This window comes from Triturus cristatus, chromosome 8 (assembly GCF_964204655.1).
Source record: "Triturus cristatus chromosome 8, aTriCri1.1, whole genome shotgun sequence".
NCBI lineage: Eukaryota > Metazoa > Chordata > Amphibia > Caudata > Salamandridae > Triturus > Triturus cristatus.
This window is the reverse complement of record NC_140591.1, coordinates 1,647,616,161-1,647,639,767: the sequence shown is the minus strand read 5'-3', so window position 1 is coordinate 1,647,639,767 and position 23,607 is coordinate 1,647,616,161. Positions and strand designations below refer to the sequence as shown.

Below are 23,607 nucleotides of genomic sequence, written 5' to 3'. Positions count from 1 at the left end.
CATGAGGGAAGGCAGATGGATACCCATTTACAGGCCTCGGGCGAATTCACGCTCTGTTTAAGACTGCACTGAAAGGTAAAAACAAAACCTTAACATGAGGGAAGGCAGATGGATACCCATTTACAGGCCTCGGGGCGAATTCACGCCCTGTTTAAAACTGCACTGAAAGGTAAAAACAAAACCTTAACATGAGGGAAGGCAGATGGATACCCATTTACAGGCCTCGGGCGAATTCACGCTCTGTTTAAAACTGCACTGAAAGGTAAAAACAAAACCTTAACATGAGGGAAGGCAAATGGATACCCATTTACAGGCCTCGGGCGAATTCACGCTCTGTTAAAAACTGCACTGAAAGGTAAAAACAAAACCTTAACATGAGGGAAGGCAGATGGATACCCATTTACTGGCCTCGGGCGAATTCACGCCCTGTTTAAAACTGCACTGAAAGGTAAAAACAAAACCTTAACATGAGGGAAGGCAGAGAGATACCCATTTACAGGCCTCGGGGCGAATTCACGCCCTGTTTAAAACTGCACTGAAAGGTAAAAACAAAACCTTAACATGAGGGAAGGCAGATGGATACCCATTTACAGGCCTCGGGCGAATTCACGCTCTGTTTAAGACTGCACTGAAAGGTAAAAACAAAACCTTAACATGAGGGAAGGCAGATGGATACCCATTTACAGGCCTCGGGGCGAATTCACGCCCTGTTTAAAACTGCACTGAAAGGTAAAAACAAAACCTTAACATGAGGGAAGGCAGATGGATACCCATTTACAGGCCTCCGGGCGAATTCACGCCCTGTTTAAAACTGCTCTGAAAGGTAGAAACAAAACCTTAACATGAGGGAAGGCAGATGGATACCCATTTACAGGCCTCGGGCGAATTCACGCTCTGTTTAAAACTGCACTGAAAGGTAAAAACAAAACCTTAACATGAGGGAAGGCAAATGGATACCCATTTACAGGCCTCGGGCGAATTCACGCTCTGTTAAAAACTGCACTGAAAGGTAAAAACAAAACCTTAACATGAGGGAAGGCAGATGGATACCCATTTACTGGCCTCGGGCGAATTCACGCTCTGTTAAAAACTGCACTGAAAGGTAAAAACAAAACCTTAACATGAGGGAAGGCAGATGGATACCCATTTACAGGCCTCGGGCGAATTCACGCTCTGTTTAAAACTGCACTGAAAGGTAAAAACAAAACCTTAACATGAGGGAAGGCAGATGGATACCCATTTACAGGCCTCGGGCGAATTCACGCTCTGTTTAAGAGTGCACTGAAAGGTAAAAACAAAACCTTAACATGAGGGAAGGCAGATGGATACCCATTTACAGGCCTCGGGCGAATTCACGCTCTGTTTAAGACTGCACTGAAAGGTAAAAACAAAACCTTAACATGAGGGAAGGCAGATGGATACCCATTTACAGGCCTCGGGCGAATTCACGCTCTGTTTAAAACTGCACTGAAAGGTAAAAACAAAACCTTAACATGAGGGAAGGCAGATGGATACCCATTTACAGGCCTCGGGCGAATTCAAGCTCTGTTTAAAACTGCACTGAAAGGTAAAAACAAAACCTTAACATGAGGGAAGGCAGATGGATACCCATTTACAGGCCTCGGGCGAATTCACGCCCTGTTTAAAACTGCACTGAAAGGTAAAAACAAAACCTTAACATGAGGGAAGGCAGATGGATACCCATTTACAGGCCTCGGGGCGAATTCACGCTCTGTTTAAGACTGCACTGAAAGGTAAAAACCAAACCTTAACATGAGGGAAGGCAGATGGATACCCATTTACAGGCCTCCGGGCGAATTCACGCTCTGTTTAAAACTGCACTGAAAGGTAAAAACAAAACCTTAACATGAGGGAAGGCAGATGGATACCCATTTACAGGCCTCGGGGCGAATTCACGCTCTGTTTAAGACTGCACTGAAAGGTAAAAACAAAACCTTAACATGAGGGAAGGCAGATGGTGACCCATTTACAGGCCTCGGGCGAATTCACGCTCTGTTTAAAACTGCACTGAAAGGTAAAAACAAAACCTTAACATGAGGGAAGGCAGATGGATACCCATTTACAGGCCTCGGGCGAATTCACGCTCTGTTTAAGACTGCACTGAAAGGTAAAAACAAAACCTTAACATGAGGGAAGGCAAATGGATACCCATTTACTGGCCTCGGGGCGAATTCACGCTCTGTTTAAAACTGCACTGAAAGGTAAAAACAAAACCTTAACATGAGGGAAGGCAGATGGATACCCATTTACTGGCTAAGTTGTACAAAGTGAAACCAGAAAACCTAGATACATTGTTGGGTCCCTGCTTAAATTGTGTGATCTGAGGCAAACATCTCATTTCACCAAAACCTTTTTTCATTCTCGTTTATGAAAGCTCTTCCAAATATGTGAGTTTAGACTACCAGTTGTACAAAACTATAACTATTCATAAGTACGTCCTGCGCCACGTTAAAGAATTTTGAAGCAGCTTTATCATATTTTAGGTGATGTTTGCTGCATGACAGAGCTCGACTCGTGCACGGGCTCTAAGATCTGAGCGAGGCCCTTAGCTCGGCTGTAGCTCTGCTGTCCCTGTTAATCTGTTGGCCCCGCCCACCTCTGATTTCTTTACAATTCAGCCACTGTGACCATGCTTCAAACCGGCCTCAACCTCCTACACCGCCCCCACCCTCCGGGGGTTCCCTTGTTGCCATTCTTGGTCCTGCAAATCGAGCGACCCAGCGGCATAGAGGAATAAAAGATTGGGACACTGAAAACAATTGTTTAGATGCCCCTCAAGTTTCACGATACATCAGGCTGCATCACATTGATAGCAAGTCCTTAAGCAGAGTGAAGGGCCCTGGAGGGGAGGGAGCTCTCCACCAGGCCCCATAGTACGTTCCTGCAGTGACCTGCACTTCAAGTCGCAGCTGTTGTTCTTTGATGAGCACCTTCCGAGACCCTGAGATGACCCCGCCTCAAGACGAGAGCACTAACATCACTTAAGAGCCTCTCGGAGGCCGAGTTCACGCGGCGCTGTACAAGCGCATTGCCTATCCCAGGTCTCCAGCTGCCCACAACAAACTTTGTTCGCTCTAAGTAGCCAGGGTATGCCCAGACGTGGGTCCCTTGCTCACTTTGCCACTGGATTCAAGATAGCCTGGCTGACGAGGGTTATGAACCCGAAACCGGTCCTAGGAAGCTTGTTTCCGGTCCAGGGAGGACCTGGCTTGGCAATTCGGGCTGGACTGTTCCCATGAGGCACAGACTCAGACTGATTTGCATATGGCCATGTCTGAACTGGGGTGGTGGAGTGAGCTAAAGAATGATGATGGATTAAACCCAGATCAGTTGACTGGGGGTGAGTGTTTGATTTGCTCAAACGCCCCCTTTGGTATCGCTGTGTTTGCCCTAAATTGGCAGGGTATGCCCAGACGTGGGTCCCTTGCTCACTTTGCCACTGGATTCAAGCTAGCCTGGCTGATGACGGCTGAATAGCCAGAAACCGGTCCCAGGATGCTTGTTTCCGGTCTAGGGAAGACATGGCATGGCAGTTCGGGCTGGACTGTTCCCAAGAGGCACAGGTTCAGACTGATTTGCATAAGGACTTAGCTGAACTGGGGTGGTGGAGTGAGCTAAAGAATGATGATGGATTAAACCCATATCATTTGACTGGTTGTGAGTGTTTGATTTGCTCAAACACTCGGTCTATCATCCCCTTTGGTATCACAACAAACACAGCAGCTGCCCTGAAGAGTTTCCGGCACAGGGCACCAAGATGGGGGTGACGGGGCATGCAGGGGAGGGCAGGTGCCCTTCCCGCGCCCTGTCCCTTTCTTTCACCTCTGTACTAATAGGTCCTCGAGATGAGGTGCCACACTTTGCCTGTAGGTGGCGATCTTTCAGTACAGGCACCTGCTCAATCTTCTCAAGTCTGAGGTCCTGGCTCACGTCCCTAAACCAGTGCTTTAAATGGGCCGGTACTGAGTTCCGGCACTTTTTTATTTTGAGACGGAGCGTGCCTGCACTTCTTCAATGATACGTATTACTTTTAATTAGACAGGACCGGCACGTCTCAGAAACAAACATGTACTTTGATACAGAGTACCTACACTTGAAAGCGTGGAGAAACTGTACTTGGCCGGGGCTCCTCAGCCTTCTACGGAACCGAAGTATGGGCTCCGGGACCCAAGCAAGCAGCAGGCGGGATTACACTCCATATACTGATTACAGCTGGTCTTCCGAGCTAAAAAGGAAGAGCAGGATGGCCAAGGACTATGTATAGAGGGCTAATGAGGCACCTGTGATTGTGACAGTTGGTAGTCCAGCACCTACGCCTGTTGCCTGTTGTAGTTTTTGTATTGCTTTTCAGCTTTCATGAATGACTGTTCGTAAAATCTGGTTGCAATTGAGTTCAATGGCAAGAACGACAGCACAGTATGAGCCACTGGACTTGACATAAAATTAAAATCAGCCGCATTCCTGTAGGATTTTGCACTCTATTTAGATATTTTGCTTCTTCACACAACATTATTTTAGTTTTCTGTTTTGTATGATATAAATGGTGCAAGGCTTGTTTATTTTATTTTCGTAAGTGAGGATGCCATCACCACATTACACTTTGTAAATTTGACTCAGTGTACAAAACGTAGTACATTTTTGCTAAAGGGGTTACATCATTGCATTTCTCATTTCAGATTAAGGACCTCGGCTTCTTCCTGTTGCTGCTGACCGTGTGGGTGGTGTCATTTGGGGTCTCTAAGCAGGCGATCCTTGTGCACAATGAACATCGGTTATACTGGATCTTCCACAATGTGCTATATGAGCCTTACCTCACACTCTTCGGGCAGATACCTCCTGATGTAGACAGTAAGGAACCGCTTAGTTATTATGTCACATGCTATAGGTCTTTCTAGTTCACTTTCTGCAATTCCGTCACACCCTCTGGGGCATCACAATGGTGTGTTAAGCCTGTTGAAAAAGTATTGGTATTTCAAAGTGATGATGCTATATAGGGTCATTAACACCCTATCTATGGAGGACAGTATTATCAATGTGCTTTGGTGGTCTGTGGGAGTTCTCAAAGGGTCTTATGTTTGTTGGGCCAGAGACATTACATTACAGGGAAGTTTGGAAGTTTAGGAACAGCAGCAAAGCAATTCTTAATGTGAAGGGTGGCGTTGTGCATATGAGGAAACTCACAGTTAGCTGCTCATATAGTAATGTTTACATTTTTCGCATATTTAATGTAAATATTTTTTATAGAATGGAAAACTTTGAAACAAAATAACTGTAAATATTTGCAGTGGTATGCCCACTGAGACAGAATCAGTTATTTAATTTACTTTTAGTAATATGTGTTAAACCAGTGTTACTTTTTGCAGTGAAACTTGATAAAACTATTGTTGTAGATTGTACAAGTGGAATACATGCATGCCATAGTAGGGGTCATTTTATTCTCTGAGGTTATTTAGAATGTTTATTTTATTTATTTATCTATTGGAGTTTAATATAGTGTAAACTCGACCCTAAAAGCAGTTGGGACAGTTGTAAGCTGAGTTGGGAGAGAGAGGCTGCGCTTTACGCTACTCATCAATGGCCCGTTTTATCTAGAAATAAACTTAATTTAAAGATCACCTAACGTCTGCTTATTTAGGATTCTACAATCGTGACGAGCGATGACGAATGATTTGGCCCGCTGTGAAAGATGGTGTAAGGGTCCCCACTGATCGGGTACCCCCAGCACGATGTCCTATCTCTGCTGAACCAGGAACACAGTAACACAGTATTTGGTCTGGTGCACACACTGCCCTTGTGCGAGCAGGCTCTCTTTATTTATCCCCCCGGGCTGTGCCTCGTCATTCATGGGGTCGTGGGTCCCAGGGGGCGACTGGGTGAGGGCCTTAGAGCCACAGGGAGGTGGACCCAGCTGCTGATAAGAGAAATTCCAACTCCCCCTCAATCAAACAGTGTAGTAGGCCATAGAGACACAGCAAACATGCCCGAACTCCTGTGGAAGCCTGCGACGGCCTATTAATGTAATGGAAGTAAACACTCAGTGGCTCCTCACTGCCATGCTGCAGGGGGTGGGAGCCCCCCTCCTCTCCCTCCCTTCCTAACTCATCAGAAGAAGGGCCTGCTTGGCGACTGGGGATCTCCGGGGAGCACTCTGAGGACCCAGGACTGAATTAGACGGCATGTACTAAATAGATCCCTGCACAAAACAGCAACTGCTTGGTGGTCTCTGCCGCTGTCTGGATGAGAGGGGAGAGGGAAACTGAGCAATAGTGGTCACGCAGCCCCATATGGGGTGATTGGAGGAGGACCTTAGAGGGCCCTTGCTGAGCTCCTGGGCTGTAGCGGTGCTGCCTTTGACAGGCAAATAGAGCAACAATGGTCCACACTAAAGGCCCAGGCCCTGGTCAGCACCAAAATAAATAGACAAGTACACTGTCATGTTGAGTGGAGAGGTGGAGCAACTGGAAGCCCGGCAGTAACTGAAGATCAACAAGCATTGGACCCCTCACTAAACCTGGAACCAAAGCTTGACACAGTGGAAACAAACATTGGGGGCCTGCTATCCAAAACTAAACGTTTAAAAGAGCAAGTGCTAGTTCTGACAAAACTACAAACAGAAATTGTGGCCCGCCTGGAGGACCAGGAATTCAGAGCCTACCGCAATAATATCCGGTTGGTGGGGCTTCCGGCGAGGGCAGAGGGGCAATCAATGGATCTCTTTCTGTAAGACTTCATTCTACATACCCTCAAGCCCAAATGTTTGTCTACTTTCTGCTCGGTGGAACAAGCACGAGCACTTGGGCGTCAGCCATGCCCAGGGGCCCCTGTACAATCATAGCTCACATGCTTAACTTTAGAGATAGGGACGCCATCTTGTAGGCGGCGCGTTCACATAAGGACCTCGGATATGAAAACACCACTATCCGTTTTTTTCCGGACCAAAGGCGGACCTTCGAGGCAGTGAAAAAGACCCTCCGTGACAGGAATCTGAAATACATGATGGTATACCCACCAACCTTAGAGTGTTGCAGACAGAAAATCACATTTCTTCACAGCACCGCAGGAGGCATGGAGGTGGCTGAAGGGCTGGAAACTGGATGAGCGACAAGACAGGCACTCGCTGCAAATCACAGCTGCCGAGAGGGTGAGGCCCGGATTCCCCGTCCAGATAGGGCCCTGATGCAGATAAGTGACACAAATGCTTTACAGGGTGGTCCTGTGAGGCCCCTTGTTCTTTGGTATTCGGCAATGCGGGTGGGGGTGTTGGGAGATGGTGGGCTTTTGAAACTTTACCACCCATACTTAGCCATCTGATTCGAGACTTTGCCCAGTGGCGCTCACCGCTCCCCGGTGACTTCTGCAGTCTACAGTCTTCAGGAGATTTGGGGGTATCAACCTATCCATCATAAGCAACATCTTGAGTGATGCCGGCGGCATGCACGCTTCCCGCGTCTTTTTTGTTGTCATAGGTACACAGTGTGGGTGAAAGGCACTCTGCAAGTTGGAGATATGGGGGTTCGTAACTCACCAAGCAGGGATGTAGGGAGGGGGAGTGTTAGAAGGCGACCTCAGAGGAGCCCGGAGGGGGCCCTGACTATCCTGAGACCAACCCTCGAGGTATCGTAGCCGGGCACTGGCGGGAGACTCCTCAGGAGAGGAATCTCGTATCTAGGATCGTACACTCGGCACCACACGACAAAGAGACACCACACCGGGAGTTCTTAAGAACAAATCTTTATCAGATCGGAGTTGTAGGATCTTTATGATCAGCAAGGCAAATATATACAAGTGGAGCGCGGTCTCACAGAGTCTTGGAGGGGGTAGGAGGTAGCGGGACAGTCTTTGGGGATATGGATCAAATGCAGGGGCGTACCTTGTGCACAGCTCACAATCCTCGAGCTGGGGGATACGCTTGTCGTCGTCGGGGTCCGGCGGGACCAAGAGAGTCTGTTGTTGTTATTGTTATTGTTATTTTGGATTTATATCGCGCCCAATCACCTACAGGTCTCTAGGCGCGCGGAAATCGATGGTAACAGACAATAAACTCGGCAAACACAGAATGAGAGGCACTTTTTGGTCTAATTTACACCCAGGGTTCTTTTAAACAGCAATGTTTTTAGCGTCCTTCTAAATCGCAGAAGATTCCCCTCCCTGCGCATCACCTCAGGCAGTGTGTTCCATAGCTGAGGGACTAATACAGAGAAGGCTCTTCCTCCCTTAGTTACAAGTTTGTAACGGGGGCAGACCAAAAGCTGAGAGTCTGAGGATCTAAGTGTTCTCACTGGACTATACACCTCCAGACGCTCAGTGATGTAAGCTGGTGCCTGACCATAGATTGCCTTATGAGCTGTGCATAAGTTTTTGAATTCCACGCGCTCTTTAATGGGGAGCCAATGCAAGCTGTGTAGCAGGGGAGAGGCCTTAGTTCTCCTTGGGAGTCTAAAAATTAGTCGTGCAGCATCATTCATCACGACCTGCAATCTGTTAGTAAGAGTTTTGGGTAGGCCAAGGTAGAGAGCGTTTCCGTAGTCTATCCTTGAGATGACGGTTGCTGCTACAATTGAACGCATCATTGACTGGGAGAGGACAGGGGTTAACTTTCGTAGCTGTCTGATGATGTTTGTACAGCTCCCCGTCACAGATGAAATTTGACTGGCCATTGACAAGTCGCAATCCAGTTTGATCCCCAAACTCTTTACGTTCATGCTTGGTTTTGGAGCAGGGCCCAACTCAGCTGGCCAATAGAGGTCACTCCAGGGTGAGGCGGTAGAAGGAATCACCAGTACCTCGGTCTTGTCTGGATTGATCTTTAATAGGTTTCCAGTCATCCATTGCACAGTGTACCTCAATTTGTTCTGAGCATTGAGTTGTGCGGTACTTGAATTATCGACACTCAGCAACAGCTGAGTGTCGTCCGCGTAGTTAAAGACTCTGCAGCCCCTGCTGGCCAGTGATGCAATCAGCGGTTGTAGGTAGATATTAAATAACAGTGGGGATAGGGCAGAGCCCTGTGGCACCCCACATTCCAGGGTCCCCACCTCAGATGTGTGTTCCCCCAGTTGTATCCTTTGCGTTCTTCCCAAAAGGAAGGATTGCAACCACTTAAAGGCCAGACCTTTGATCCCAAAGTCTCTCAATCTCTCCAAAAGCAAGGCATGACTGACCGTATCGAACGCCGCTGATAGATCTAACAAAATCAGGGCGCTCGGTTTCTTATGGTCAGCCATGCCTCTTAATTCATCCAGCACCGAGAGCATCACCAACTCGGTGCTGTGATGAGCTCGAAATCCTGCCTGCCGCTCATGGAGTAGATGGTGAGATTCCAGATACAGGGACAGGGATTTTAATACATGTTGTTCAAGTATTTTGTAGAGGAAAGGCAGTTGGGAAATAGGCCTGTAGTTCTTTAGCACTGCAGGATCCGCACCGGGTTTCTTCAGTAGTGGCCTTACACGTGCCTCCTTGAATTCCACCGGTATATACCCTGTTTCCAGAGATCTATTGAGGAGAGACATGATACATTTCTCCAATAGAGGACGGGCTACACGAAAGACGCTGGGTGGGCACGGATCTGCTGGAGAGCCAGATTTAGTTTTTCCCATCAGTTTCTCCAGACTCAACTCATCCAGCTCTGGAAATGCTGTAATAGTACAGCCAGCTAGATTATGCGAGGTTGAAGTTGTGGCAGTTCCGTTTAACAACCCACTCTTTATTTCCGTGATAATGGCCTTCACTTTTTCTAAAAAGTACGCCTGAAAGGAGTTACAGTCTATAGGGGACTTGGAATTGTCAGATTTTTTGCTTAGCTCTGACAGGATTTTAAAAGTCTCTTTCTGAATGTTGGCTGCCTTATTTAGCCGGGACTCATAATATTCCGCTTTAGCTAGAGCGGTAAGCTTTTTATAAGAATTAAGGGAGGCTTTGTAGAGGTTTCTAGCTGTGTCTTGCTTGGTTTTCCTCCAACCCCTTTCCAAGGCTCTGAGCTTTCTTTTATGTTCCCTTAGTAAAGGCGTGAACCAGGGAGCCCCCTTACCAGCACCCCTTATCAGCTGTGATTTTACTGGCGCTATTTGGTCAATGGCCTGGGCCAGGCTCTGTATTAGACCCGTATATTCTTGGTCCAGGCTACGTTCCAAATCTGAGGATTGATTCAATGGCAGTAGTACCTTAGTTAAGGCCATTAAATCAACCTCAGTCCAATTACGGGTGCTCCTGGTTTCTGATGATGTAATATGTATATGGCCATCAATGGGTATCTTACAAGAGACTAGATGGTGATCTGACCATATACAATGAGTAACATCTTTAAGAGTGACATTTGTGTCTGTCGTCCACACAAGGTCAAGAATATGGCCTTTAATGTGTGTGGGAGTGTCGACAAGTTGTGTAAAACTCAGGGCAGTCATCATAATATCCAATTGACGTGTGGCCAAGTCCCGGTGGGGGTTATCCCAGTGCAAATTAAAATCTCCTGTCACCAAGATTTTCGTGTATCGGGTACAGAGGTCCGACATAATGGGTCCGAAAAGGTCGTAGAAAAGCGGGGTAGACTTTGGTGGGCGGTATACTGACAGAATCACCCAGCAGACATTATACATTGTTAACTTTACCCCAAGCAAGTCAGATAAATCCACTGATTCAGATAACAGTAGCTCGACTGACAGGCTCTTTTTATAGAGGATAGCTACCCCTCCCCCCCGAGCACCTCCCGGACGGTTGTGCCATATGGCATCATAGCCCCCTGGGAGAGCGGCAATGATGTCAGGCAACGAGTTGTCGTCCAGCCAGGTCTGTGGGAGCCGCGAGTCACTCAGCAGGGCTCAAGCACAAGTCGGAGGTCTTACGATCTTCAGGGAGCCGCGAGTCACTCAGCCAGGCTCAAACACAAGTTCGGAGGTCTTACGATCTTCAGGGGAGCCGCGAGTCACTCAGCAGGGCTCAAGCACAGGTTCGGAGGTCTTACGATCTTCAGGGAGCCGCGAGTCACTCAGCAGGGCTCAAACACAAGTTCGGAGGTCTTACGATCTTCAGGGAGCCACGAGTCACTCAGCAGGACTCAGGTGTTTCCAAAGGCGAATCTGCCGGACATTCCCGGAGCACCCCTTGTTATAGGACGACTCCTCTTTGATGTCCGGAGTCTGTGCAGGCAGGGGTCTTGTCACCTGGGGGTCGCTTGTCGGGGTTTCCTGCCATTGTCTTTTGATCCTTTCAGGGCCGGGTCGGGAGGAGTCCCAGACACCCAGCAGGCGTGGAGCCAGCCCTCGGGGAGGCCGGCAGGCCGATCGAAACCCACCTTCCCAGGGGAGCTCAGAGGTGCGATGGAAACTGCTCCTCCCTCTCTCATCCCAATGGGAGCGCGATGTCCCCCAGCCAGAGTGGCGCCTCTAGGCCAGGGTCGCGCTGGGGCTGGGCGGCCATCATGGTTCATGAAGTGGGCACGCGGGCCCGGTGTGGCCGAAAGGAGGATGGCCACGGACGGGGAAGTCCGGGTCGGGTGTGTGTGTGTTCTGGTGGGAAGGATCGGCTAGGCCGTGGGATCGGGGGCTGCGTGAGGTGCATGGGTCAGGTTATGTGGTGCGGGGACAGGGATGGCTATGCTACGAGGCCGGCTCTAACACGGAGTTGGGGAACTTGTTTGTCCATGTTATTAAGTTGTTTAATCTTGCTCCTAAAATATATAACCAATATGCCACACATGCACATGCCAGGTTCGTGGAGGGGCAGGGCCGAGTCACATGTGTGACACACACTAGATGGAGTCAAAACCAGCCTGCATACGTACATGGAATGTAAATTGCCTTGGAAACAAAATTAAACGTACATTAGTCCTGCAACACATTAAATGCCACTCCCCTGATGTTGTATTGATACAGGAGACAAACCTTAAAGGCAGTCAGTATAAAGACTTAGACCACTTTGGATATAAGTTAGCGGCTCACTCTGGACACTCAGCTGGTTTCTAGGGTGTAGGCATCCTGTTGCAAAACTCTTTGCCCATCACAATCACTAAAATATGGTGCGACAATATGGGCTGCTGTGTGGTTCTTGCAGGCAGGTGGGAGGGGCTCTCCCTCACTTTGTGCTCACTTTACATCCCACCTAAACTGCATGCAACCGTTCTCCCAAAGATTAGTGCACTACTGGTGGGTTTACCCGCAGACATTTCTCCTCGCAGGAGGCGATATGAATGCAGTGATGGATCAGAAATTTGACCGACTGGGTGCGACGGGGGGGGGGGGGGGGGCATGCGCGACGGGGGGGGGGGGGGGGGCATGCTACAGAGCAGGCTCTCCCGGACTTCGTGACAGCAGTGGGACTGGTGGACTTGTGGAGAACCCACAATACACATGCGAAACATTACACATACTACTTGGCACGACACGCGTCATTCTCAGGATTAAACTACCTCTTCACACGCCACGACCACGTCGGAAGCTTTGAGGGGTCGAAACATCTAGCGAGGGGTATTTACGATCTTTCCCCATTAAGTACAACACTCAGGGGCCCAATCACGAACAAGGCAGAATTCCCCAGGAAAGACACTTGGTACTTCTGTGATCCTGAGCTAAGAGGGAGTATCCATATGGGGGTTTACCTGTAATTCAAAGAAAACGAGGGATTTGTGGCATCCCAACAGACCCCCTGGGAGGCTTTTAAGACGGTATTAAGAGTACAGGCCCAGGCATTGTTAGGAGGGAAAAAATTAAAGGAAGCAGCTACAACTCTAGCCCTAGAGCCGGAGATTCTGACTCTAGTGAGGGAAGTAGTTGGAAAAAGGAGCGTAGAGCTACGACACAAACTAGTACTACGTGAACACTATTCGTGGGCTCTGGCAGACAACGCAGCAAGAACGCACACACCAGCTGTACAACATCGGCTTTACGATGTGGAGCCTAACTGCCTGGCTAGACAGAAGAGACATGGAAAGGTCCGCGGTGGTAGAGGTTAGAGAGGGTGACAGGGTCGTCAGATAACAAATACTGCAATCACTGAGACCTTTGCTTCTTACTACAAGAACTTAGATACCCCAGTCAGCTCTAGATCCGACAGAGACTGAGAGGAGTTAAGGGACTTCTTGCTCCAGACGCTCACTATAGACGTGAGGGACGCTCTAGAGGCCGCCCTCTCTATCCAGTGCTCTCAGATCACTAAAATCAAGGAAGGCAATGGACACACATGGGCTATCAGTTGAGCTGTTCAAGAGCTTAACCACCAAAATCACACCACCAATGCTCAATATGTTTGAAGAGGCAAGGGAATCTGGCTCTTTGCCTGAAGATCAATGCACATCGACGATAGTGGTAATACATAAGGCAGGCAAGCCTATAGACAGTTGTAGTTCATACAGGCCGATCTCACTTCTGAATGTAGAGGAAAAGATATTGGCTAAGGTCTTAGAAAACAGGCTTGCGGCTGTCCTTACAGGCACCATACACATAGATCAATCTGGCTTTATGCCGCACAGGAGCACCCGTCACAACCTACGAAGGCTATACGGTGTCCTGCACATGATGGACGCCCTCACGCGGCACCAAGCAGCCCTGATGACCTTAAATGCCTCCGTGGCATTTGATAGTATAGAATGGCCCTATTGGTTCACTGTCTTATCAAGACTGGGCTTTGGCACAAAGTTCCAGGCCTGGGTGGGACTGCTGTACCAGGCCCCACTGGTGAGGGTGAGAGTCAAAGGGACGTTGTCAAGATGGTTCACACTGCGCAGGGGAACCAGACAGGGTTGTCCTCTGTCGGCCCTGTTATTTGGCCTGGAGCTGGAGCCCCCGGCACACTGGATAAGGACTCATCTGATGAAGTGGAGTATTCAATCTCCCTATGCGCTGTAGACATAATTTTATACCTCTTGAGGCCCTATTTTTCCATAGCAAGGGTCCTCCATATCTGTGAACTATTTGGGAGCTATTCTGGGTATACTATAAACTGGACCAAATCTTTCATGTCCCCCCTGTCGTGCCTTCCCCGGTGGCTTTAAATAATGTGTGCAGCTCTGATAGTTAAAGAGGGCTTCAGATACCTTGGTATCTTTATAACACATAACCACCAGTCATTCCTACAACAAAACCTTTTTCCCCCATTAAACAGACTCCACACTGACACAATACGCTGGCGCACCTTGCCACGGTCCTTAATGGACAGTGTAGCTCTATATTTGATGATCACCTTACCACGCCTCCTATATGTTTTCCAGAATACCCCTTATCCAATCCCAGAATTTATTATCAAACAAGTAGCCCATGAACTCCGAACTCTCATCTGGCAGCTAGGTGCACCGGGTATTGCCCTACATAAGTTGCAGAGAAGAGTCTCTGAGTGTGGTCTGGCAGTGCCAGGTATTAAACTCTACCATTTGGCTTCACTACTCATGATAGTAAATGACTAGATCTACACAGACAGATAGGAACCGGCTTACAAAGTAGATAGAGAAGTGATGCCAAAAGAGAAATTTTTAACATCTCCTATATGCTTGAAAGCCACATCCAGATGGCCTATAACACTGCAATAGGGAAAGCAGCCATTACAACTAATTTATCATAACGCATGCCATTAGAATGCATGCCAACACAACACAACTACCATTACATTGCAATGCCATTACAATGCATGGTATTACAATACATAAACCTTTACCACATATGCCTTTGCAGCTAATTTCGTTGTAAAGGCATGCATGGTAAAGGCATAAGTATTTTACATGTAAGTATAGGGTTTAGGATGGGTTTGGGTTCTGGGGTGTAAGGGTAAAGGTTTTGGGGTGCCGGGGTTAATTTTAGGGTTCAGGGTAGATTTTGGTTTTCGGGTGCCAAGGGTTATTTTGAGTTTAGGGTGGGTATGGCTTTTGGGGTATTAAGGGTAGTTTTAGGATTCAGGGTTGGTTTGGGTTTTGGGGCACCCAGGGTAATTTTAGGGTTCAGGGTGGAGTTGGGTTTCAGGGTGCCAAGGGTAATTTTAGGGTTCTGTTTGGGGATGGGTTTTGGGGTGCAAAGAATAATTTTAGGACTCAGGGTGGTTATGGGTTTTGGGGTGCCCAGGGTAATTTTAGGATTCAGGGTGGGTTAGGCTTTTGGGGTGCCTAGGGTAAATTTTGGGTTCAGGGTGGGTTTGGGTTTTGGGATGTAAAGAGTAATTTTAGGGTTCTTCGTGGGTGTGCAGGGTTTGGGGTGCCAAGGTTAATTTTAAGGTTCGGGGTGGGTATGGGTTTTGGGGTGCAAAGAGTAATTTTAAGGTGCAGTGTGGGGATGAGTTTTGGGGTGCCTAGGGTAATTTTAGGGTTCAGGGTTGTTTTGGGTTTGGGGGTGCTAAGGGTAATTTCAAGGTTCGGGGGTGGGTTTTGGGGTGGCCAGGTTAATTTTAGGGTTCAGGGTGGATTTGGGGTGTTGGGGTAATCTTAGGGTGCAGGGTGGGTTTGGGATTTTGAGGTCTAAGGGTAATTTTGGGGCTCAGGGTGGGTTTGGGTTTGGAGTGCCAAGTGTAATTTTAGGGTTTAGGGCAGTGGTCTTCAAATGTTTTGATGCAGAGACCCCCCATCAACATTTTTTAGACGTAAGGACCCAACAAAAATTTCTAAAACCTGGTACTCCGTATCATTGACAACCATAAATGTTTAACAGAGAAACGGTCAATCTGTGGTTGCACCTCCTTAGTACCAGTTTAACACCCAAATATAGTAATAAGCAACAAAAAGGTGACCAGCACAGCTCTACAAATGGCCTTCTACTAAGCGTCAACACTTTTTGCTGCTTTTTATTAACTTTTGAACCTTTTGAATAAATACTTTTTTTGGTTAAAATTAGCAGATTATGTGGCAGATGATGGATTATGTGGCAAATGCGACAAATCTATAAACATGCAAAAATCTCTGCGGCCTCACAATCACATAATTCCAGTGGCCCTTGGTATAATAGCTGTAATGCATGGGCTGCAACTTTATTGCACGGCATTAGAGGAAAAACATATTATATTTCATGGGATGCTGTCAGCTTGGCATTTACAGCTGCATGTAACTGGAGGTGGCTGAACATCATTCATCATATTTAAAAAATACATATATTTTTTAGGTCTTTCACCATCCGGTAGCTACATATAAAATAACAGGCAGCGTCAATGAATAATAAATACATTTTAAAAAGTTGTTACTCAGTGGGAAATGCACTATAATACATTATGAAAACTCTATTAGTTAATGCACTGCATGTATGAAACTAGAGAGCCACAGAATGAACGCGTTCCATGCGTCGGAAGGCCCCTGGCTGTCTGATGTTACGGTGGGCATGTGCATCGGACGGCTGGGGGCCGTCCGATTTCTGCACGCATAGAATCCGCCCACACAGCGGGGACATTTGTGCCGCCGCAAACGGGTTAAATCATGGTTGGTGCAGTGGAAATAAGTGACTTGTGTATTTCTAGTGCTGTAAACTCACAGTCTATGACAGAAAGCACTGTGAATATGTACGTCTTTATTTTATACTTGCATTACACACAGTTTAAGAGACTGCTACAAAATGTGCAAAATATTTTATGATAAAACGGTGCTTCCAAAATATATGGGCTGCTTTAAAAAAATAGGGGCTTATTTATAAGCCCCTTGCGCTGAATAAGTTTTTATGACGCTCTGGTTGCGCTGACCCATATCTATGAGGCCACGCAAAGTCCTTTTTTGTGGCATTTCATGGACTCCTTGATATGGTGTAAGGCAACGCTGCGCAAGTTGATGTGTTGCCTTACACAGCGTCGGGAGGTTTTCCCATGGGTTTTGACACATTCCCAGATTTAAAAGCATCTGTGAACCTGAGGAATGCGTCAAAACTGTACGCTGCCCCAGGAGATGCGTAATGAGGAGAAATATCTTTATTTCTCCATAATTGTTTCCTCTTTCTTTGTGTGGCACACATAGAAAGAGGAAAAAGCCTCCATGAGTTGTTTTTTGCGCAGAAAAGCGTGCCTTCTTGCACAAAAACAATCCTGAAAACAATGCAGACACACTTGCACCATGGTGCAAGGGTGCCTGCGTTGGCGCTAGGCACCAATTGTGTGCTGCCAGAAAGGAAATACAGTCCAATCCTGCAATTTTGAATTGGCATAGGGCAGCGCAGCAAAAATACTTGCGGAACTGCCCTACACCATTTCATTGTAAATGAGGCCCATAGGTTTTAGTAATATCTAGACCCTATGTAATGCATTTTTTTTTAACATAACTGTCCCTTCAACACATTCTCAGGGATAGTAAAAGCTATGTAAATTCAATGACAGTTAAAAGCAAGCACTTCACAGCTCAGTTAACTCTGTGCACTACCACTCCAAAAGTTTCAAGTGATTCAATAAATGAACTTCAGCAGCACTCTCCTTTCCTGAGAAATCAAAGCCAGGCAGACATTTAAACTCACCTTTCTGCCAGTGTACTGCTGGCCTGAAAGAAATTCAAATGTGCACAACTAGTTAATCTGCAAATGTAAAGGATTTGCAGATTAACTCGTTGTGCACATTGGCATTTCTTTCAGGCCAAAAACCATAGATTTTAGGCACGTTATAGTTAGGAATTCGCATTTAAAAAACCTTAGAAATTCACTGAAAAAACCATAGGTTTCTGGGGCGTTATAGTTAGCTGGACTTTTCACTCTTACAAAACCATTGAAATTCCCCCGTTATAGTTAGTTCATCTAACTATAACTTGCGCGCCCGCAATGCACTGCTGATGACGTCGCATTTTACATCACTCATGACATGGTCAGTGACATCACTCATGACATCACTGATGAAATCATCTTTGTGATAGAGTGGCAGACCTCCTCTCCCCCTAATATAACCTTTGATACACACATTCAAAAATAGAAACTAAAATCTTGAAAACAATGGACATACCAATATCAGTTACAACAACCTATTCAGTAATTCTAAGATCCACATACACATCTACTCATTCACGAACAGTCCTATACAGTCACTCATACATGTACTCACTCATCATATGTACTCATACACCTATACATCCTGTTACACAACACCATTCATCCATAGATTTACTCACACACATAGTCACTCATGCTAATAAAGAACCAAACATCCATTTACTTGCAAATACAGTTATGCACACACCACCACACTTACTTCTACAGAAACTTACACATACTCAGTCTTTTAAACAATCACTTATAGAAACACATACTTATTCATACAGGAACTCTTTCAATCTCTCACTCTCACATATACTCACTTATATACACCAATAGTCACATATACTAGTTTAAAACATATGTAGTTACGCATAAAGCCAGTCATTCACTCACTAACACACCCATGCACACACTCATCCACCCATACAGTCCTGCACACATGCTGTCTTCAACACATACAAACAGTGAGTTACTCATTCATGCACTTATGCACTACATAATACCCCCACCGAACCATACAGACACTCAGACACTCATACTGATACTCAAAAAAACAACTAATAACCTATATAGACACTCATGTAGCTACTCACCAACCCAAGCAGCCGCTTATACACAAAGTGAGAGACTGATACAGATATTTACATATTTAAACATTACTCACTAAGCCATGTATTCACTAAGATACACTTAATCAGTCAGTTATACAATCTATTTTTCAAAAACAAATCATCCATTTAGACACTCATATACCCATTTATTCTTCCATCGACCTTGAGATATACAAATATAAAACATATGTAATTTTCAGAAAAACACACATTCACTGGATGATGTCATCAGTGATGTCATCAGTGATGTCATTTGAGATGTCATCATTGATGTCATGAGTGATGTCACAGACCATGTCATGAGTGATGTAATATGTGATGTCATCAGCAGTGCATTGCGGGCGGGCGAGTATTATTTAGCTGAACTAACTATAACGGGGGAATTTCAATGGTTTTGTAAGAGTGAAAAGTCCAGCTAACTATAACGCCCCTGAAACCTATGGTTTTTCAGTGAATTTCTAAGGTTTTTTAAATGCTAATTCCTAACTATAACGTGCCTGAAACCTATGGTTTTTTCAGTGAATTTCAAAGGTTTTTTAAATGCTAATTTCTAACTATGGCTACAGAGATAGGACATGTGAAGAAAGAAGAAAAACGCACAGAAAGAAAAAAAAGAAATGCAGAAAGAAGCAACAGAAGTCCTCAAAGACGAAGAAAAGTGCAGGAAGAAGGACAACGTGCAGAAAGAACAAACAGAAGAACAGAAAGAAGCCTTGTTGCAAAATCATCCTGTACCCTCAACTTTTTCAGACGGATACTGGTGTTAACTGAGTCTGACTAACCAGTCCTAGAGCCAGTGCTATGTTAAAAGACACTCATACACTAGGGAACACTATACGTTGGGGTCCCCCTGTGATCAGCATGACCTCCTCTGTAAGCCCCTAGTATATATTAGGGCAGGTGATTAAAACTACCTCTTAAAACGCGCCACAGGGCGTGTTTGCACAAGTCACCTCAGGCCCCGTCCCCTCCCTTCCCCACTGTGTAAACACGCCCTGTGGCCGTTTTTAGTTGGGAGATTAGGTTCATTTGAATCCTGAGGGTCCCTAGGGTCCAACTAGCCCACTAGGTACCTCCATTAAGCGCCACAGAGCTGCATTGCAGAGAGGTATAAAAAGAGGCACGGCCTGGACCACCTCTCTGCAACGCAGCTCAGTGGCGCTTACTGGAAGCACCTGGTGGGCTAGTTAGCCCCCAGGGGCCATCAGGATTGAAGGGGAATTATTTCCCCAACTTAAAACGCGCCATAGGGCGTGTTTGCACACGTCACCTCAGGCCCCGTCCCCTCCCTTCCCCACTGTGTAACCACGCCCTGTGGCAGTTTTTTAAATTGGGAGATTAAGTCCCCTTGAATCTTGAGGATCCCTAGGGGCAAAATAGCCCACTAGGTACGTCCAGTAAGCGCCATTGCAGAGAGGTGTAAAAAGGGGCACGGCCTGCACCACCTCTCTGCAACGCAGAGCAGTGGCGCTTACTGGAAGCCCCTGGTGGGCTAGTTGGCCCCCAGGGTCCCTCAGGATTGAAAGGGAATTATTTCCCCAACTTAAAACGTGCCACAGAGCGTGCCTCAGGCCCCGTCCCCTCCCTTCACCACTGTGTAAACGCACCCTGTGGCCGTTCTAAGTTGAGGGATTAAGTCCCCTTGAATCCTAAGGGTCCCTAGGGTCAAACTAGCCCACTAGGTACCTCCAGTAAGCGACACAGAGCTGCGTTGCATAGAGGTGTAAAAAGGGGCGTGGCCTCAGAACACCTGTCTGCAACGCCGCTCCCTGGCGCATACTGGAGATACCTGTTGAGCTAGTTAGCCCTCAGGGACCCTCAGTGTTGAAGGGGAATTAATTCCCCAACTTACAACTGGCCAGTTTTAAGAAGGAGGGCTGTGTTGCCCCCCTTCTTTTTCTAATTTACTAGCCCTGGGGACCCCATCCCCCAGGGCCTGCACCCTAATTTTTTTGTTTAAAAAAGAAATGTGTCCCTCCCAAGGGGACACAATCCCCCGGGTCATGGCCTTTTTAAAAAAAATACTTTAGGAGGGGGCTGCGTTGCCCCCCTCCTCAGGCCACTTATGGCCCCGGAGACCCCATCCCACGGGGCCGGCTTTGTTTTTTAATATTTTAAAAATATATATATTTATAGAAACACTTAGGACATGCTGGACAAACCGTATGTACCTATCACTATGACGATTTGCGTGATAATCATTAAAAGGCAACTATGCATAGAATGAATCCACATGGAATGTATTTACACCGCTAGTGAAGTTCTTACGTGTCTGATGCCCTACCGTGCCTAATCCCGGCGCCCCCGCCGGTGGGTACTCTCCAAGTAGACACCCTTGTCGTTTATTTATACAAACATGGGTAGCTATTGACGGGCACATTTAATATACACGCACACCAAGCCATTCAAAGGGGATTCAACAAAAATTCAACCAAACTATGCAAGAAACCCCCCTCACGGTTAATAAAACACACATCCACCGCCGGATGTGTAATACTTTTTATTTTACTCTCTGGAAAGGAGACGAACCTCACTTGAGAGTCACAGCGTGCTCCTGGTTGAGCCCAATGCTGTGTTACACCCACCAGTGCCCGCCGAGTGCCTCACAACTCTGTGTTGTATTCCACCAGCTAGTGCGTATGCTATGACACTCTCTAGCCCATGTGCACTGTAACACCACCCCGTGAATATGTCGTGCCACACTTGCCTTCGCACGGGTTATATTGCCCCATCTAACGTGCCTTCCTCGATGCCTATGTTATAACGCACAGCGCTATGCCATACATATTACAATCGGGGATCCATATCGTTGTCACAGTGCATATGCAACGTTACACTCCCCAGCACATATTTTATATTACAACTTTAGAGACTAGTTAGGTTACACAACACTGCCCTGTGCATATTACACTCCAAGGCGCATATCGCATAGCACGAGCTAGTGCCTGTGCTATCTCGCGCTCTCCAATGAATCTATCACTGCGCACAATGTATTGCATATTATATTTCACGCCCTGGTTCATCTTATATCACACTTTTTGGTGCATAGTTTATACCATATACCATATCTAGTTTTCATTTTCAATTGTGCTCTCAGGACTATGTTCTATATAACACTGCGTCCACCTACCCTTTTCACGGACATTACATTTTGCGATGGGGGGTGGAGGGTCAGGGGGTGTTTCTGCTAAGTGAGCCCAGAGTCAGAGTCACAAACGTCCTTTTCTTCCTGAATTAAAGTGAGATTATGCTGCATACTTGTTCATATTTTAAGTAGTTCGCACAGACACACATGTTAAAAACAATAAAGTTCCTAATACCCACCTTCTCTGAACAGTTAGCTTGCTGCCCCATCCACCTCCTCCCTATCCTCTGTTGTCTGAATCCATGGACTAGCCTCCTCCCTCCTGCCATGCATGGTCTGATGTGCTGCCACTGCCCTCCATTTAGCATGATGTACCAGTCCACTCCTCCTGCCCTCCATTTCCCAATTCTATGGCCCATCATTGACCTCCTGCTTAGTCTCTGTGCTTAGCTTGCTGCCCCTATTCTCCTTCCCCCTGCCCTCTGATGTATTTGTGCATGCCCCTGCTCCATCCTTTTTGCCCACCATGTTTCATGGACCTGCCACTCCTATCTACTCTGAGTGTTCTGTTGAGCTGCCACTTCCCTCCCACCTGCCTAGCATTGTCAGATGACTGTAACCTGTCCCTGCCACCTCCACCCTGCCTGTCCACATGCCATGCCCCTATCCCCTTCTCCTGTCCTCCATGGTCCATTTTACTGCCACACCCTTCTGCCCTCCCTGGTCTGTTGTGCTGCAACTGCTCCTCCTGCCTGCCCCATGCGGTCTGTTGTGAGGCTCCTTCCCCTGAACTCTCTTGTCTGTGCCCGGGTCCTGACCCTCTCTTCTATCCTCCATGGTCCTTTGTGCATGCCCCTGCACCCTCCTTCTTGCCCATCATAGCCATTGTGCTGCAACTAACCCTCCTGCTTGCCATGCATGGTCTTCTGTGCTGCCATGGCCCCTCCCACCTTCCCTGTGTGGTCAGCTAGCTGCCCCTGACCCCCTCCCACCTTCCCTCCATGGTCTGTGTGTATGACATCATAGTCTCATTGTTGCTCTCCATGGTGTGTCTTGTTTCTAATGCCCATTCTGCCTGACCTCCATGGTCATCTTGCTGCTCCTGCCCTGCCCCCTTGCCCCCAGCCCTCTGTTTCCATGTGCAGACCCCTATTCCCTCCCTCCTGGCTTGCCTGTTCCATTGTAATGCCTCTGATCCGTCCCTCCTGCCCTTTATGGTCTGTTATGCTGCAGCTTTCTCTCCTGTCTGTCCATTATGGTCAGCTAGCTACCATTGCCTCTTTCCCCTCTGTTCTCTGTTGTCCATGTGCATGGTCCTGTCCCCTCCCTATTGCTTTCCATGGATTGTTGTGCTGCACTCCCTGATGCCTGCCCTGTAGGGTCAGTTTGGTGCACCTCTCCATGTCCCTCCTGTCGTCTGTTATCCGAGTCCATGTCCCTACCCCAATTCCTCCTGCCTACCATGATCCAATTTACCATACTTGCAAACATTTTGAACTTGGTAAGAGGGAGATTTTGAAAAAAAACTGGGGTATTTATTTTCCCCTTTGAGTTACATTAAAAAAGAGGAGATTGTAGACAGGAGACAGATCAAGTAAAGCCCATTTGAGCTTAAAAACATTGGACGTTTCCTGGCTGAAACGGGTCTGTTGGCATGTATGGTTGTACTACCACTGCCTCTTCCTTCTGCCCACAATGGTCTATTATATTGCCACAGCCTCTCTTGCCAGTCCTGTATCGTTGGTTTGTTGCCCCTGCCCCCATTCCACTGCCCTCCATAGTCTGTTGTGCTGCCACTGCCCTTCCTGCCTGCCCAGTGTGGTCAAATTGTTGCCTCTGCACTCTCCTACCTGCCTTCAATTTTCAGAGTCCGTTCCCCTGGCCTCTGCCTCTCAACAGTATCCCAATGAACAACTAGATTGCTAACATTCTATATTTATTACAAAAGTGTGGAACGCCTGACGTCATTTTGATGTAATCAAAACTGTAA

The 23,607-nt window shown here is 47.1% G+C and overlaps 1 protein-coding gene across 1 annotated transcript in view; it reads left to right on the top strand.

The window, feature by feature from the left end:
- LOC146808487 (transient receptor potential cation channel subfamily M member 2-like) overlaps positions 1-23,607 on the top strand; it is a 1,974,138-nt gene that overhangs the window by 1,386,227 nt on the left and 564,304 nt on the right. Inside the window, exon 21 of the mRNA XM_085623577.1 lies at positions 4,698-4,869. Coding sequence (XP_085479703.1) covers positions 4,698-4,869 — 172 coding nt within the window. The remainder of the gene's footprint in view (positions 1-4,697; positions 4,870-23,607) is intronic.